The sequence below is a fragment of the Sorex araneus genome, chromosome 11 (assembly GCF_027595985.1).
Source record: "Sorex araneus isolate mSorAra2 chromosome 11, mSorAra2.pri, whole genome shotgun sequence".
NCBI lineage: Eukaryota > Metazoa > Chordata > Mammalia > Eulipotyphla > Soricidae > Sorex > Sorex araneus.
The window spans coordinates 39,739,585-39,756,207 of NC_073312.1; the positions used below are offsets into that span (position 1 = coordinate 39,739,585).

The 16,623-nt window shown below is 35.4% G+C and overlaps 1 protein-coding gene across 1 annotated transcript in view; it reads left to right on the top strand.

Annotated features, from left to right (window-relative positions):
* PTPN20 (protein tyrosine phosphatase non-receptor type 20) overlaps nucleotides 1-16,623 on the top strand; it is a 42,391-nt gene that overhangs the window by 12,953 nt on the left and 12,815 nt on the right. Inside the window, exon 3 of the mRNA XM_012932471.2 lies at nucleotides 13,673-13,815. Coding sequence (XP_012787925.2) covers nucleotides 13,673-13,815 — 143 coding nt within the window. The remainder of the gene's footprint in view (nucleotides 1-13,672; nucleotides 13,816-16,623) is intronic.

Consider the following 16,623-nt stretch of genomic DNA (forward strand, 5'->3'; position numbering starts at 1 on the left):
ATAAGTATATGTTCTGACTTGTTCAACAAAATCTATATACTTTTTTTTCCTTTTTGGGTCACTCCCAGAAATGCACAGGAGTTACTCCTGGCTCAAGCACTCAGAAATTACTCCTGGCAGTGCTCAGAGGACCATATGGGATGCTAGGATTTGAGCCCCGGGTCGGCCGTGTGCAAGGCAAACGCCCTACTCGCTATGCTATCACTCCAGCCCCAAAATGTATATACTTGATAGGAGTGCGTGGTTATTTATATGTTTCCATTGAAATGCTTGTTTTTAAAATTTACTATTTGAACTGTGTCTGGAATGATGGCTATATATATGCCATCAAGTAGTATAGGGAGTTTCATGAAATTAAGCAAACACATAGACACAGTAACAGGAGGTGGCAAAAGTGTCTTTATAAAGTAAAAGTCCTTAAAAGACATTTCAAAAAGATGGAAAGACAGGAACTGGACTATGTTTGCACTGATAGATGCTGCTTAAAAGAGAGGCATGAGATGAGGCTGGAAAATAAGGTGGAGGTCAAACCATGGACCTTGGACCTGAGGTTGCTTTTGCTCAGGGTGCTTCCTTTCTCTCTGCTTCCAAGTCCTCCCTCACACCCCCCCCCTTTTTTTTTAAACCTTTTAACTACATGGCAGGTAATCGTATGCTGGTACTGCATCAACAATATTGCCAGTTGTAATTTTTATGATTGTTTGTGTGTTTTCCCTCTTCTCATGAGAATATATATGCTTCTTAAGGGCAGAGCCTACAAGTCTCTTATTTAATGCCTTATTGACATGGCTGCACATTCTAGGTTTCTAGAAAAGCTGTCAAATAAATGAGAAGATTCATTGACACAGAAATGAGGGCTAAACTATTGCTGTTGAATATTTTAACATTATTTTTCCCATTGACTATGTTTAATTTTGCTTACCGGGGTCAGGTACTGCAGATGCAACAGAGGACTAAAATAAAAATCTCATGGAATACACGTACTTAGAATTATTGAATTAGATTATACAAAAACTAAAATAAAGATAAACACAGTGTTTATAATATATAATGATAGTAAACTAAATGTGATAAGCATTAATCATAAAAATCTCTTCTGGACAGAATTAACTACCATGATTTTTTTTTAAGAAAAAGAGCTTATTTTAGTAATTTTTGGAAAATCATTTGTGTGACTTAGTAAAAGTCACTTGTATGTGCTTAGTACCCCATACTCTAGCCAGATTGAAAAATGTTTAATAGGGAGATAGATACTTCTGCAAATTTTCTAGGAGTATAAATCACAATGTTGGATTTTAATTTCGTTTTTAAAGCCCTAATTGCTTTTGTTAAGAAGTTGTGGTATTTTTTGTAAACTATATTTTCTTCTTTTCCTTTTTATAAAGTTGTTCATGATTTGCTACACTCAATATTCCAACACCAGTCCCACCACTATGGCACCTTCCTGCCACCATTATTTACAATTTTCCAAGCCCGCCCCTTTAGCAGGCCCTGAATAGCTTATTTTATATTACTTGTTATAATTAGCTATTTTCCTAAGATCATGGCCACAATCTTGTTTTCCTTTGTTGTGCTTTTTGGTCTTTGAAAATATACTCAGAAAAAGTAATTTCTTAAGAAATTGGGACCTAGTGATTGTGAGGATCTTTGTAAAGAGGTCTCAGGAAGACATAACAACACATTTAGTAAGTTTTATGCCTTTTTGTCTTTATGTTTAGATTGTCTTGTTGTCTGGGTAGAGACAGTGAGAAATGACCCTCACATTTTGATTGCTATTTAGGTGAATCTCATTGTAGTGATTACACCTTGTTTGACTAAAAATAGAATGTGTGTGTAAAGCCATAAATGTACTATTAACATGAAGAAAAAGATCCTCCTAAAGAGTTAAATTTCTCTGTTATTTCAGCAGTTACCTTCCGAAGTCATTACACATGTGTTTGGAGATATTGGAAGGGACACTGCTCATCAGTTAAAGTAACATTCAGTAAACAACTATATTTTTTAGAAATTATACCTGTTCCAGGGAGCTGGAGCGATAGCACAATGGGTAGGGCATTGGCCCTGCATGCAGCTGACCGGGTTCAATTCCCAGCATTGCATATGATCCCCCGAGCACCACCAAGAGTAATTCCTGACTGCAGAGCCAGGAGTAACCCCGGAGCATTGCTGGGTGTGACCCAAAAAGCAAAAAAAAAAAAAAACAAAAACTTTTAACATGGTTAATTAACAATACTACATATAAAGAACTATAAACAAGGAGAATTAATTTCACTAGAAAAACAAAAGAAGCAACTGCTTCATGCTTTAAAGTTAATTCAAAATTAGATGTTACATCCAAAAACATTAAATAAGGAAACAATAAAATACAAAGGGCATTTTGAGATGCTAATGGTATATACTAATTAGTCTATACTAATTTATACAAAACATTGCTTAAAAATAAGACTATCATACCATTATTGTTCTCTACATCTGAAGGGAACTTACTTATTAAAGACAAATTTAATTTCTGAGTATTTCTTCAGAAAAGGCAGTGGCAGGCCAAATAACTTTGGTGAATAGCTAAAGGAGGGAAGAAGGAGGATAGGATAGGCCTATTCATCAAAAGAGATTAGTTTGCAAAGCAAAAGGGGGAGGAGATGGGGTTTGCAATCAGACATTGGGACTTTGGAATTATTTCTTTGAAAGTGGACCACTTCCCTGTGCTGAAAATGGAAATGGGTGGCTCAACTGAAATGGAGAAGAATGTCAATTGAATTACTAATATAGATGATCAGCATCCTTAAGTGTATACATTTTCTCACGAACAAATATCTAAATTATTTTTCTAGTGAGAGTGACATGTGGAGTGAGGAGTCACTAAGAGACAACTGGAATAGTGAGAATGAAGAGATTCCCGGGCCGTCTCATTCCTTCTCCTCTCACCCTGGTATGGCTTCATCCTATTTTTATTAGCAGATCCTTGAAGAGAGTGTACTTCAGAAGATTCATAAACATTTTACTAATATAAATGTAGGAAGGAGCTAAGAAAACTTCAAAAGAAATGGGGAAAAATTTTGAAAATGTACCACACTCCATAGTCATAAGAGCAGCTTTTTACTATTTAACATGATGTTGTGTACAGGATGTCTGGGCCTGTTCCCTCCTCCCTCTATCTGTATGCATGCTAAGCTATTTGCTATGGGTGGGTGGAGCTCTCCTTCAGGGTTTGCCCTCAAAATCTGTTCTATGGAGAGCTGCTTTCATTATGTATATGGTGTTCACCAGCACTGGTATCAGTTTATGAGAGGTCACCAAGTAATGGTGCTTGCTGGCAACCTAGAACCTTGTTGTTAGTCTTTGGCATATTACATGGGGGTTCAGTAATGTAATAATAGATGAGATCGGAGTGTCAGCTCTCCTCCCCATCACCCAAGATTTCCCATGGTAAACCTCTGCATCTTATATTATCTGCCTGATTTCAGTTTGCCCAGAGGTTGGGTTTCTGTTTATGTCTTGGAGAAGGCATTTCTCTATCATAGCTGCCTACATGCTTTTTCAAAAATATTAAATCTTTTTGTTGTTGCTTTGGGCTATATCTGGCTGTGCTCAGAGATCACTGCTAGAAGAATTCACAGGACCATATGGTGTGCCAGGGAGGAAACCTAGGTCAGCCTCATGGAGGGCAAGTAACTTACTTGCTGTGCAATCTTTTTGGCCCCTAGATGATATCTTATTTTTTTGTTTTGTTTTGGGGCCACATCCAATAGTGGTCAGGGCATGCTCCTGGCTCTAGGCTTAGGTGTGACTTAGGGAACCATATGGGGTGCTGAGGATTGAACCCAATTGGCTGTGTGCAAGACAAGCACCCTTTCCACTGTAGTCTTTCTGACCCCCAAATCCCTCATTTTCCCCCTTTTCCCACTATAGTTGCTAGAATTTATCTTAGCATATTAAATGCATCACTTCATAATTTTAGCATAACTTTCTATATCTGTTTGGTTTTATGGATTATTTTTGTCTCTTGACAACTTTGTTATTTATTTTATTTATTTCTTTATTTTATTATTATTTATTTTTTGCTTTTTGGGTCACATCCAGTGATGCTCAGAGGTTACTCCTGGCTCTGCACTCAGGAATTACCCCTGGTGGTGCTCAGGGGACCATATGGGATGCTGGGAATCGAACCTGGGTCGGCCGCGTGCAAGGCAAACGCCCTACCTGTTGTGCTATCGCGCCAGCCCCTTGTTATTTATTTTAAACTTTTTTCTGCATGTCATGTGCTTGCTTATGTGTGATTATGGACATTTGTGTTCTGGAGACTGAGATATACAGAGATTTACATGGTTCTTCATTTGGTATGTCTTCAGGTCTTCAGTGTGCAAGGTTTAGTCCATTTATTTTGATTTTTAAATTTTTAATTCATTCTTAGGTTTGAGGTCACACCTGGCAGTGATCAGGGCTTACTCCTGGCTCTGCGCTAAGGGATCATTCCTGGAGAACTCAGGGGACCAAATAAGGTGCTGGGGATTGAACCTGGGTTGTCTGTGTTCAAGACAAACACCCCTCTTATACTATCACTTTGGCTTTGGCATTTAGTCGGTTTAGTCAGGAACTGGGCAGGGTTTGAGGATTGATGATACTGTGATTATACCCATTGCATCACTAGTTTCAGATTACTGTAGTATTTTGAGCTTAGCTAATGAAGAGTTTGCCTCTGTGAATACTCTACCCTGTTCTTATTTTTTTTGAAGTTAAAAAAATCATTATCATTAATGTAATATGTTTATAATATTGTTGACATTTATGGTCTTGGTATATGTAGTTACCTCACCTTATCACCACCAAGTGGAGAAAAAGTTTCCCCCTCCCTAAATATGGATTCCTCAGTTTGTACTCAAGTATCAAGAGTTATCAATTGATATTATCTGTTCTCTAATTTTATTTCCCTATATAGTGCATATGAATGAGATTATTGGGTACTTATCTTTCTTCCCTGCCTACTTCTGCTCAACACACTACCCTGCACTTTCATCCAACTTACACTAAACTGCATGATTTCATGTTTTCTTATAGCTTCATAGTATTCCATTGCATATACATACCATAACTTCTTAGACATTCAGACATTCTTTAGTTTTCCCAATGATGCCTTTATTCCAGAGAACATTCGTATTCACATTTTCTCCATATCCCCAAAGTAAGTGCTCTTTTTAAAAGAATTCTGTAGCTTTATATCTGGTCAGGTTGGGAATGGTATTCTCTATCATCATTGTTCAGCCTTCATCTTGTCATGCAGGTGCAATGAATCTGAACATTAGGGACTGTTTTGCAGTTATCTTGCCCTTTCTTCAGGGATTCAGGACTATATTACAGTATGAGTCTTGTATGATTTTTTTCACACTCTTTAGCTTTAATATGAGTGAATCTTAATCCCTTTCTTGTGAGTAATAGGGTTTGTTTCTATTTTCCTTATGCTTTTAATTCTTAGCATAAATAGGAGATAGGGAACTGGGCAGTGTATAGTGCCTTTCCTGTAGAAGTGACTGCTCTCTTTCTAAAGATTGCATGATGAAGGAGTTTCTTGAATTCCTCACTTTGTTTCCAGATTTCATCCCAAAGTCTAGATGAATTCCTTATATGCATTATCTTTTGCCTTTTATCTGTGCTCTATGAATAAATTCCTTTGCTACTTATTTACTTTTTTCTTACATGTTTGATTAATTTTTCTACAATCATGTTCTTATGGATTTCAATATCCATTTTTAGGTACATAAACTTATTTTTATATTATATTTTAATATTTTTTGTTATTAATATTAAAATAATTCACAATCCTATTACTTCTTCCTTCTAATGCATATCTATAATGAACTTATTTATTTGTTTTTAATTTGGTAACACACTGGAAGTGCTTCGGATCTAGGTCAGGCTCTGTGCTCAGGTATAACACTTGACAGTGTTCAGGGAGCCATATATGTTGCGCAATATTCAAACTGGCATTGGCTACATTGCAAGGAATGAGCCTTACCTCTTCTACTATCTCTACAATGAAAATTTTTTTAAGATTATGTGCAATTTAAAAACATTAATTTTTGCCTAAAGTATTGTTTTATTCATCTTATATGCATCTTATGTTTTTACATCTTGTTCACTAACATGCATAGTTCAATAGCTCTGGTTTTACTAATTAAGCATGAATGAATTCTTCTTGATTTTTACTTTATTTGTTCTAAATCTAGTTTCTTGCATTAGAAACTGTATTTTGAGGGCTGAATTTGGCCTGTGGACATGGGATACATATGCTGATGGATTAGGTTAAAAGAAGCAGAAAGCTTAAAAATAGTGGATGGATTTTATGTCAGGTACTCTGTATCAGCTTATTTAATATCAATTACATATTTCTTCTAATATGACTATGCATCCTGATAGCTAGTATGTATTTGGCCAGTCATATGTACTTAGCCAACATTTTAAATGTATAAAGAAGTCCCTCTGTCATTCCTATACATTATAGCAGGGCGTGGGGGGTTCCATGTATTTCATTATAGCAATGTTATTTGTTACTAAAGGTGACTTAGTGGTTGGTAGTTGTGATGGTAACTTTTTAATTCTTCTATGGTTAATAGTGTAGTATCATTCAACAGCCAGTGGTGGCAAAGGTAGGAGATTTCTTGGAAGGTTAATCTACTGTGTTATTTTTGGACCATTGTGGGGAGGCTCCTAATGTTCAAACATGCGGCATAATATTGTCATCATTAAATAACTAGATACAATTAAATTATATAAACTATGCAAAACTTAATTTTAACAACAATTACCATCAATGATTACCATCATTATGACTGAAGCCTAATCTACACACCTTGATTGGAATTCTTGAGCCAGGAATCAAAAGAAAAAATTCAAAATGATGTTAACAATAATGAAATTTAGCTTTTTATAATAGAAGTCCAGAAGCAGGAAATTACTCTAGATTAAATACAATATGCTGCATAGTGATATCAGCAGGAACATGTGTTCTTTTTTTCATAAAAACACTTTGTGGTCATGATAGGGTTAATGACTATAATATATTGATGCTCATAATATGATTCTCTGTTCTTTGTTGTTCCTGGAGGGAGAAAAGGGAAAGGCTTGCTTCTCTTGAACTGTTCACTGGCAAAGGAGTTATTATAGAGTGTTTTGTATTAATAATAAGTGGATCACTGGGATTGAATCAGTGTTGGGTACTATATCCCATTATAGTCATTATACCATTTCTCTCTATTCCTCTCTCATATTTCCTTTTTTTCTCTAGCAAGTCTGGAATACACTGGGTAGTATTGAGCCTCTTTTTCTTCTTTTCCTATTAAGGATCAGATATGTGATTAAAATGGATACAACTGTTGTGTGAAAGTTATCTCTTCTTTTGGAATTCCTAGACTTTCATTAAAAAGTTAGGGAATTTTTTTTTTTTTTTTGCTTTTTGGGTCACACCCGGCAATGCACAGGGGTTACTCCTGGCTCTGCACTCAGGAATTACTCCTGGCAGTGCTCAAAGGACCATATGGGATGCTGGGAATTGAACCTGGATCGGCCGCGTGCAAGGCAAACGCCCTACCCGCTGTGCTATCACTCCAGCTTCAGGTTAGGGAAATTTTGAGAAATAAGGAATAGAACAATAGAATAGTTCTATTCTATTGTTTAATAGAACCCCCGTTATAAAAAACTGCTGGGTTTAGTAAGGTTCTAAGATAAGGTGAGTTTCTTAGGGCTATGTAGATTCTTAGAAATGTTCATTTAATTTTTATGGCCCTGGCGGAGCTCAGGGCTTACTCCTGTCTCTGCACGCTTGGTGTTTGGAATATCATATGGGGTGCTGGTGATTGAACTCGATTGGCAACATGCAAGGGCAGTGCTTTAGTTCTTGCTATACTATCTCTCTCGCCCCAGAAATGTTCACATTATTAAAAAATTCCTGGTCTATTAATTATATTTTTTAATATTACATTAGCTTGGTTTTTGTTCATATCATTTATTTTTTAAAATCTTTAAAAACCGATTTCACTTGAGCATTTTATCTTTAAAATCTGAAAATTTTGAGCATTGGAAATATGACTCAAAGAGATGGAGTGCATCCTTGTATATATAAAGCTCCCATTAAAAAAAAAAGATTTGAAGTACTATGATTTACAATACTGTTCATGGGATGGTTTCATGCATACAACATTTCAACACCTTACTCTCTACCTGAGGGTATTCTTCCCTCCACCATTATCCCATGGTCTTCTCCTGTCCACTTCCATTCACCCCTCCCACTGGACTTGGTAAACTCAGTTGTGTAGGCCAGTTCTCAGGGTCTGTTTTCCCCCAACATTTTGATTCCCTTACTATGAAAGAGATTATTATGTATGTCCTTCCTTTCTCTGAGTGACTTATTCAGCTTGATAGCCTCGGTTCCATCCATGTAGTGGCAAATTGCATGTTTCCATGTTTTCTTATAGAGAGAAGTATTCATTTTGTATATGTACTGCAGTTTATTTATTCAGCATCTGTTGTTTCATGCTCCAGTTGTTTCCATATTTTGGCTCTTGCAAATAGTTTCCATATTTTGGCTCTTGCAAATAGTACTGCAGTGGAAACATGTCTTTTTGAAATTGTGTTTTTGGGTCCTTTGGGACCAAGTGCATTTGCTGGGTTATATGGAAGTTCAATTATTAGTTTTTGAGAAGAGTTCATATTGTTTTCTACAAATATGAACAAGTTGGCACTTCCACCAACAGCGGATGAGCATTTCTTTCACCCCATATCTATGCCTGTATTTATTACTTTGGTTCTTTTTGATATGTGCTAATCTCAGTTGTGTGAGCTGGTTTTGAATTTGCATTCCATAATGTTTTCTTTCAAGAAGTGTCTACACCAAATGGTATTGGGGACACTACATGCAAAAAACAAGAACTCAGACTCTTTCTAATACCACACATAAAAGTTTAACCAGGGGCTGGAGTGATAGCACAGTGGGTAGGGCATTTGCCTGGCACGTGGCTGACCTGGATTCTATTCCCAGCATCCCATATGGTCCCCTGAGCACCGCCAGGAGTAATTCCTGAGTGCAGAGCCAGGAGTACCAAGAGTAATCCCTGTGCATCGCCAGGTGTGACCCAAAAAAGCAAAAAAAAAGTCAAACCAAAATGGATTACAGACCTTGATATCTGACCTGACTCCATAGATTATATTGAGGAAAACATAGGTAGAAAACTTTATGACATTGAATACAGAGGTATTTTCAATGATTCAATGCCATTGATAAGACAAAAAGAAGCAAAAGTAAACAAATGGAACTTCATCACATTAAGAACCTTCTGCACTGCTCAAGAAATAGTGATCAGAATAAAAGGACACCCCACAGACATAGAGAAAATATTTTCTGAATATTCATCTAACTGGAGGTTAATATCCAAGATTTACAAAGCATTGGTAGAACTTACCAAGATAAAAACAACCAACCCATCAAAAAAATAGAGGGAATAGATGAAAAAGAGTTTCTCGAAGAAAATCTACAGGTGGCCAAAAATTGTGAATGATTGCTTTGTATCACCTAGTATTAGGGAAATACAAATCAAAACAACAATGAAATATCATCTCATACTAGTGAGACTGGTATATATCACAAAGAAGAAAGACAACCAGTGTTGGTGTGTATGTGAAAGGGAAAAGAGAAGCTCATGCACTGTTGGTGGAAATGTTGACTGGGCAACCTTTTGGAAAATAATCTGGAAACTTGCTTGAAAAATAGGAATAAAGCTTCCATGTGAACCAGTAATTGCACTTTTTGACATTCACCCCAAGGGCGAAAAAAATCTTGAGAAAAGACATTTTGCACTCCCCTTTTCATTGCAGCTCTATTGTTAGACTAAATCCAGAAACATCCCAAATATCCAAGAATAAATCACTGGATAAAGAAGCTATAGTACATATAAGCAATGGAATACTACTTGGCTATTAGAAAAGTAGAAATAATTTGCTGCAGTTTGCTGCTATGTGAGTGGCCTGGAGTTTCATGTTGAGTGAAGTCCTTGGAAGGAGGGGAACAGACACAGAATGATCTCTTTTATAGGAAGTATATACAGAAACATAATAGGGGAATAACAAGTTGATAACTGGCCTGTTGTAGGAAGCATATAGCTGTATGAATGATGAGGGTGAAGGGAATAGGATGCTGTGTGGGCACTGGGACAATGGTGAAAAAAGCAGACACTCTGGTGGAGGCTGAGGTGCTGAAATGTGTTATGCATGAAACCCTACCATTAAAGTTGTAAATCATGGAGCCTAAAATAAAAAAAAATTAGAAAGCATACATAATAATCTATGAGACTATGAATAAGAAGAGAGTGATTTTTTTTATTGAATCAGAGTGAGATACGCAGTTACAAATTTCAGTCATATAATGTTCCAACACCTGCACCTTCACCAGTGTACATTTCTCACCACCAATGTCCCCACTTTCCCTCCTGTCCTCCAACCCACTGCCTCTATGGCAGGCACTTTTCCTCTCTTTCTTTCTCTCTCTCCCTCCTCCCCCTCTCTCTCTCCTTTAGAGTCTTATGATTTGCAATACAGATACTGAAAGGTTATCAGGTATATCCCTTTACCTACTTTCCAAATTCAGTTCCTGTCCAAAATGATAATTTTCATTTATTATTTCCATACAGGTCCCTTCTATTTCCTAACTGCCTTTCACCACCCAGACCTGCTTGTGGTCAGCTTCCAACCGTTGACCAGATATTCTAGTCCCTGTTTCCCTATTTTCCTTGGCCTTGGATATTAGTCTCATACTATATGTATACCTGGACTGGATTGATAGCACAGCAGGCAGGGCATTTGCCTTGCACTAGGCCGACCCGAGTTTGATTCTTCCGTACCTCTCAGAGAGCCTGGAAAGCTACCGAAACTATCCCCTCACACAGCAGAGCCTGGCAAGCTCCCCGTATTGTATTCGATATGCCAAAAACAGTAACAACAAGTCTCAGAATGGAGAAGTTACTGGTACCCACTTAAGCAAATCGATGAACAATAGGACGACAGTGCTACTATATGTATATATGAGACTATATATATATGTACATATATCTGTATATATAATATCACACAAATGAATGCAGGCATTCTATATCTGTCTCTCTCCTTTTGACTCATTTCACTCAGCATGGTATTCTCCATGTCCATCCATTTATAAGCAAATTTTATGACTTCATTTTTCCTAATGGTTGTATAGTATTCCTTTGTGTAGATGTACTATAGTTTCTTTATCCTGTCATCTGTTCTCGGGCACTCTGGTTGTTTCCAGATTCTAGCTATTGTGAATAGTGCTGCAATGAACAAAGAAGTGCAGATGATATTTCTTCTGTGCATATTTGGGCCCCTAGGGTATATTCCCAGAAGTGGAATATATATTGCTAGGAGCTCAATTTCTAGTTTTTTGAGCAATGTCCATATTGTTTTCCAAAAGACTGAACCAGTTGGCATTCCCAACAACAATGAAGAAGAGTCCATTTCTCCCCACATCCATATCAACACGGGTTGCTTGTTCTTTTAGATCTGTACCAGTCTCTGTGGTGTGAGATGATATCTTATTGTTGTTTTGATCTGCAACTCCCTGATGATTAGTGATGAAGAGCATTTTTTCATGTGCCTTTTGGACATTCAAATTTCTTCTTTGAGAAAGTTTCTGTTCATTTCCTCTCCCTATTTTCTGATGGGGTTTGATTTTTTTCTTGTAAAGTTCTACCAGTGTCTTCTATAACTTTGATATTAACCCTTTATAAGATGGGTATTGAGTTAGTAATTTTTCCCATTCCATGGACTGTCTTTGTATCTTAGACACTATTTATTTTGAGTTGCAGAAGCTTCTCAGTTTCATGTAGTCCCATTTGTTTATCTTTGCTTCCACTTGCTTGGTCAGTGATGTTTCATCTTTGAAGATGCCTTTATCTTCAATGTCATGGGGCTTTTTGCTTATGTTTTCTTCCATGTACCTTATGGATTCAGGTCTGATGTTGAGATCTTTAATAGGTTTTGATCTGACTTTTTTGCATGGCATTAGAAAGAGGTCTGATTTTATTTTACATGTAGCTGCCCAGTTTTCCCAGCACCTCTTGTTGAAGAGACTTTCCTGTTCTACTTTTCCTCTGTCAAAGATTAAATGATCATATATTTGAGGGTCTGTGTCACGGTATTCAACTTTATTCCATTGGTCTGCGGGTCTGTCTTTATTCCAATGCAATACTGTTTTGATTACTACTGCTTTGTAGTACAGTTTGAAGTTCTTTTTTCCAGGGATTGTTTTAGCTGTTCATGGGAATTTATTGTTCCATAGGAATTTCAGGAATGTTTGATCAATGTCTTTGAAAAATGTCATAGGTATCCTTATAGAGACTGCATTGATTCTGTATAATGTTTTGGGAAATGTTTTAGTTTTAACAATGTTAATCCTCTTGATCCATGAGCAAGGTCTGTGTCTCCATTTCCCCATGTCCTCGTTTATTTATTGGAGCAGCATTTTGTAGTTTTCTCTATACAGGTCCTTTACCTCCTTAGTTAAGCTGATTCTGAAATGCTTGATTTTATGAGGCACAGTTGTGAATAAGATTTTTTTTTTAAATCTCTTCTCTTTCATTATTTGTATATAGGAAAACCATGGACTTTTGGACATTGATTTTTATAAGCTGCCACTCTATTACATAAATCTATTGTTTCTAGGAGCTTTTTGGTAGAGTCTTTAGGATTCTCTAAGTATAGTATTATGCCTTCTGTAAATAGTAAGAGCTTGACTTCTTCCTGTCCTATCTGATGTTCTTGATATCTTTCTCTTGCCAAACTGCTATGGCAAATACTTCCAATACTATAGTGAATAGAAGTGGTCAGGGTGGGCAATCTTGTCTTGTACCTAATGTTAGAGGAAAGGCTTTTAGTTTTTCTCCATTGAGAATAAAGCTTGCTGTGCACATTATGGTAGATGGCTTTGACTATATTAAGGAAAGTTCCTTCCACAGGGAGTAATATCTTAAAAGCATGGTTAGTAGTATTTAAGAATATAAAGGATTCTGTTTATTATTGAAGGCATATATTCTATTATTTTTTATAAATGCACAATCAATAAATTTAAATTATAATTATAAATAACATTGTATATGTATTTCCTACTAATTGCATTATATGTAGTCGGTCTTTGATGTATGTGCATGTTTACATAATATGCATTTATGTGTGATGTGTGCATGTGTGTGTATGTGTGTATGCATACAAACTCTGTGCAAATGCCATGCTTTTTTGATATATTTTATAAGAGTGGTGTGTTAGACTTTCCCTGTACTATCATCTCAGACTTCAAGGGCTTCCAGCACATGGTCTCTGAGAGGGCAAACATTCTCTTTTTCCTGGACAAGTTTTTTATGTGTTTGCCTTGACATGATTATCAATACAGGCATATATAATAGCACTTATCCTTTTCCACAAGAGGGTATTTGTAATTTCAAACTACATACTCATGGTTTTTCCAAGAAAAGGAAGTCTTAAAGTATTTGAGCCTTCCTCTGGAAAAATAAAATTTCATTTGCCTTAAGTGGCTGTGCTTTTATTCTACTTAAGAAAAAAACTAAAGAACAATTCTCTTTATAAACAATTTACAAATGTGAATTTTTTCCTTTCTTAGGTCCACAAATTGTTTCTGAAGTGGAATTAACTCAAATGGGTCTGATTCAGCCACTAATACTCAGTATTAAAGAGCAATCAGTCATCACAGATTCACTTAAAATGCTTCAGAAAACAGAATTTGGAATTTTTCAGGAATTTATGGTAAATATATTGGTCTTAAAAGTTTTTATATGATTTCTTTTCAGCATTACTAACAAAGTATTTCCTTTATTTCTCCATTATATTGAGTGTACTGGTTTTGTTCTTAATTATTAAACTTGATTTAAAGCCATTGGTGTACATAGTAAAAAAAAGTCAAATAGCATGAAAAATTATAAAATATATAGTTTCTATTTTCCACCTTTTACTATGTAGTGCTACTTCTGTTATTAACTTTGTTGTGTAAATTTCCAGAAAAATTGTTGACATGTACTTTACTTAGTATTCAATCTCATTTTTCTTTCATTAAAAAAAATCACATAACAATTAAAAATATGATCAGCATGTGTAAGTCTCATTACCTTTAAGTGTTGCATAGTTATTAATTTATATGGGTAAAGATCTTTTCTTTAAATAGTCATTTTCAACAGAAATTGAGATTATTCTAGTCTTTGTTTTTAACAACAGCAAGCTCCTCTTTGTATACCTGTGATATGTATGAATATTCTTAAGAACATATTTCTAATATTTCTAGAAAGGCAACTAGTATTTTAGTGCTAACAAAGTTTTGAAATTCTACTAATTTCTTAAATGACAAATGATTTCTTGTTAATCTCATTGGCATTGCTTTCTTCTAATTAACATGCATTATTATTATTGAGGTAACATGGTTTATAGTAGTGTTAATATTTATGCTTTTGGTGTACAAAGTTGCTGCACCTCTACTGCTACCATCAAAGTATTCCAAGGTCAGTTTTTTCCCTAGGTAACTTCTAGTCTGTTCCATATCTACTGACCCCTTACCCTGCTTGGTAATTTTTGTTCTGTTGTCAGAGTGCAAGTTTTTTCTTTTAAAATTGGACACTTATTTTTTTTAAAATTTATAGTTTTAGAAAAACCATTATTAATACTATTGTAAACCATAGAATCTCAATTAATCACTCTTCACATATGAAGGAATTATCCATTATTTATTTAATATATTGTAAATTTTCTCGTTTTGTTGTTTAGATTATAAACACACGAAAGAAACATTTTTGGGGGGGTCAAGTATGACATTCTTTTCTTTGTGGGCTCCAGAGTTTTCTATGACCTTTAGGAATGACTCTTACACTTTAGGATTATACTAATTATTACATGTTTCCAGCACTTTTATGGTAAAAACCTGATTCAACCAGAATTTAATTTGACATAAGATATTTGGTAAGGGCCCAGAATTATATGGCTGTTTAATGAGTCCAATATCTAAACTTCAGTGATGTAAGTGGTCATTTGCTCATATTTTCAAGTCCCACACATATTTTGATTTATTCTTGTGCTTGTTCCATTGATTTATTTATTCAAATATAGGCACAAACCACTTTTATTTAGCTAGCTTTGTACTATCTTTTTACTACATCTTAATGCTAGTATTTCCTTTTACTCTTCCTTTAAGGAATTATTCTGGTTCTTCCTACAGATTTTTTTCCAACTTTATGTCATACCAGGAAAAAATGTTAAAAAGATTTTAAAAATGGCCATATTATTCAAATGCTTAACACCTTCACTAGCTCCTTACTCTTGACGACAATGGTTCCAACTCTTATTTAAAACACTTGTGGTGCCATGTTGACTACTCAGGGGTTGTTGAAAAGCTTTAAAGAATGTATAAACTCTCGGATTTTATTCACAACTACTCTAATGGAGTAAAACTACTGGGTATATTTTTATTCTTTTGATTATGCCACATAAGGTCTTTTTACTGGGTAATTTCAGTTTCCCTTCAGGCTACATCATATGGTCTGTGCTCTTATGACATGTATTCAGTGTTTCCCCAAGAGGATAATTGCATGTGTTTTGCCTTTCTTCCCATCATCACATCTGGAATTATACCCCTTCATCTTCACTCCTTTTTCTTTCAATTACTTATAGACTTTCATATGACTAAAAAAAAAAAAAAATTTTTTTTTTTATCATGCTGGCCAGTTCAAGAGCTGTTTCTTTTTTAGGAGCTTTTCTTCTCCTACCTTCAGGCACAATTCATTGCTGCTATCTATGCCAATAGTTCTGTACACTGATCATTCTTTGACGTCTCTGTTAACTCCTTAGAAAGAGGTCATTTGCGGATTCACCTTGGAATCTAATATCTAGGACAGGCTGACTGACTAGTACTAAATGTTTGATAAATTTTTATTGAATTCATGCCTGGTTAAGAAATATTAATCCATGCATATGTGATGTTATAGTGAATTGGGACTTTTTTTTGGTTTTCAGATGTCTAGAAAAATGCCACAATATGACTGAAAATAACTTGGGAGTGTAATGGCCATTATGACAAAAATTCTAATTAAGGATTGTTTACTTAAAACTTTTTTGAAAGGAAGGATTCTTTAATTGGTATTTCAGTTATTTCTTCATGGGATAAATTGTGAGAGAAAATAGAATAAATTGTGGAACTGTTTATACTTTATAATTTTTGTTTATATAATTTTTGTTAGTATTAAATTTATTTATGAAATAATAGAGTTATAAGAAGGTCCTAGAAAGTTAACATTCTGCAAAAGATTTTTTTTAAGTAAAAAATACGGAAGTTAAAAAGGGAAAACCCATATCCAGAGGGTTTAAGATTTTCTTATCAAGAAACTCTTGTTTATGTCTCAAATTTAAGATATTTTACATTGTACTATAATATCTGAGGATAGATAGATAGATTGTGGAGTGGAGCTATAGCACAGCGGGTAGAGTGTTTGCCTTGCATGCGGCCGACCCTCTCAGAGAGCCTGGCAAGCTATCGAAAATATCCCACCCACACGGCAGAGCTTGGCAAGCTAC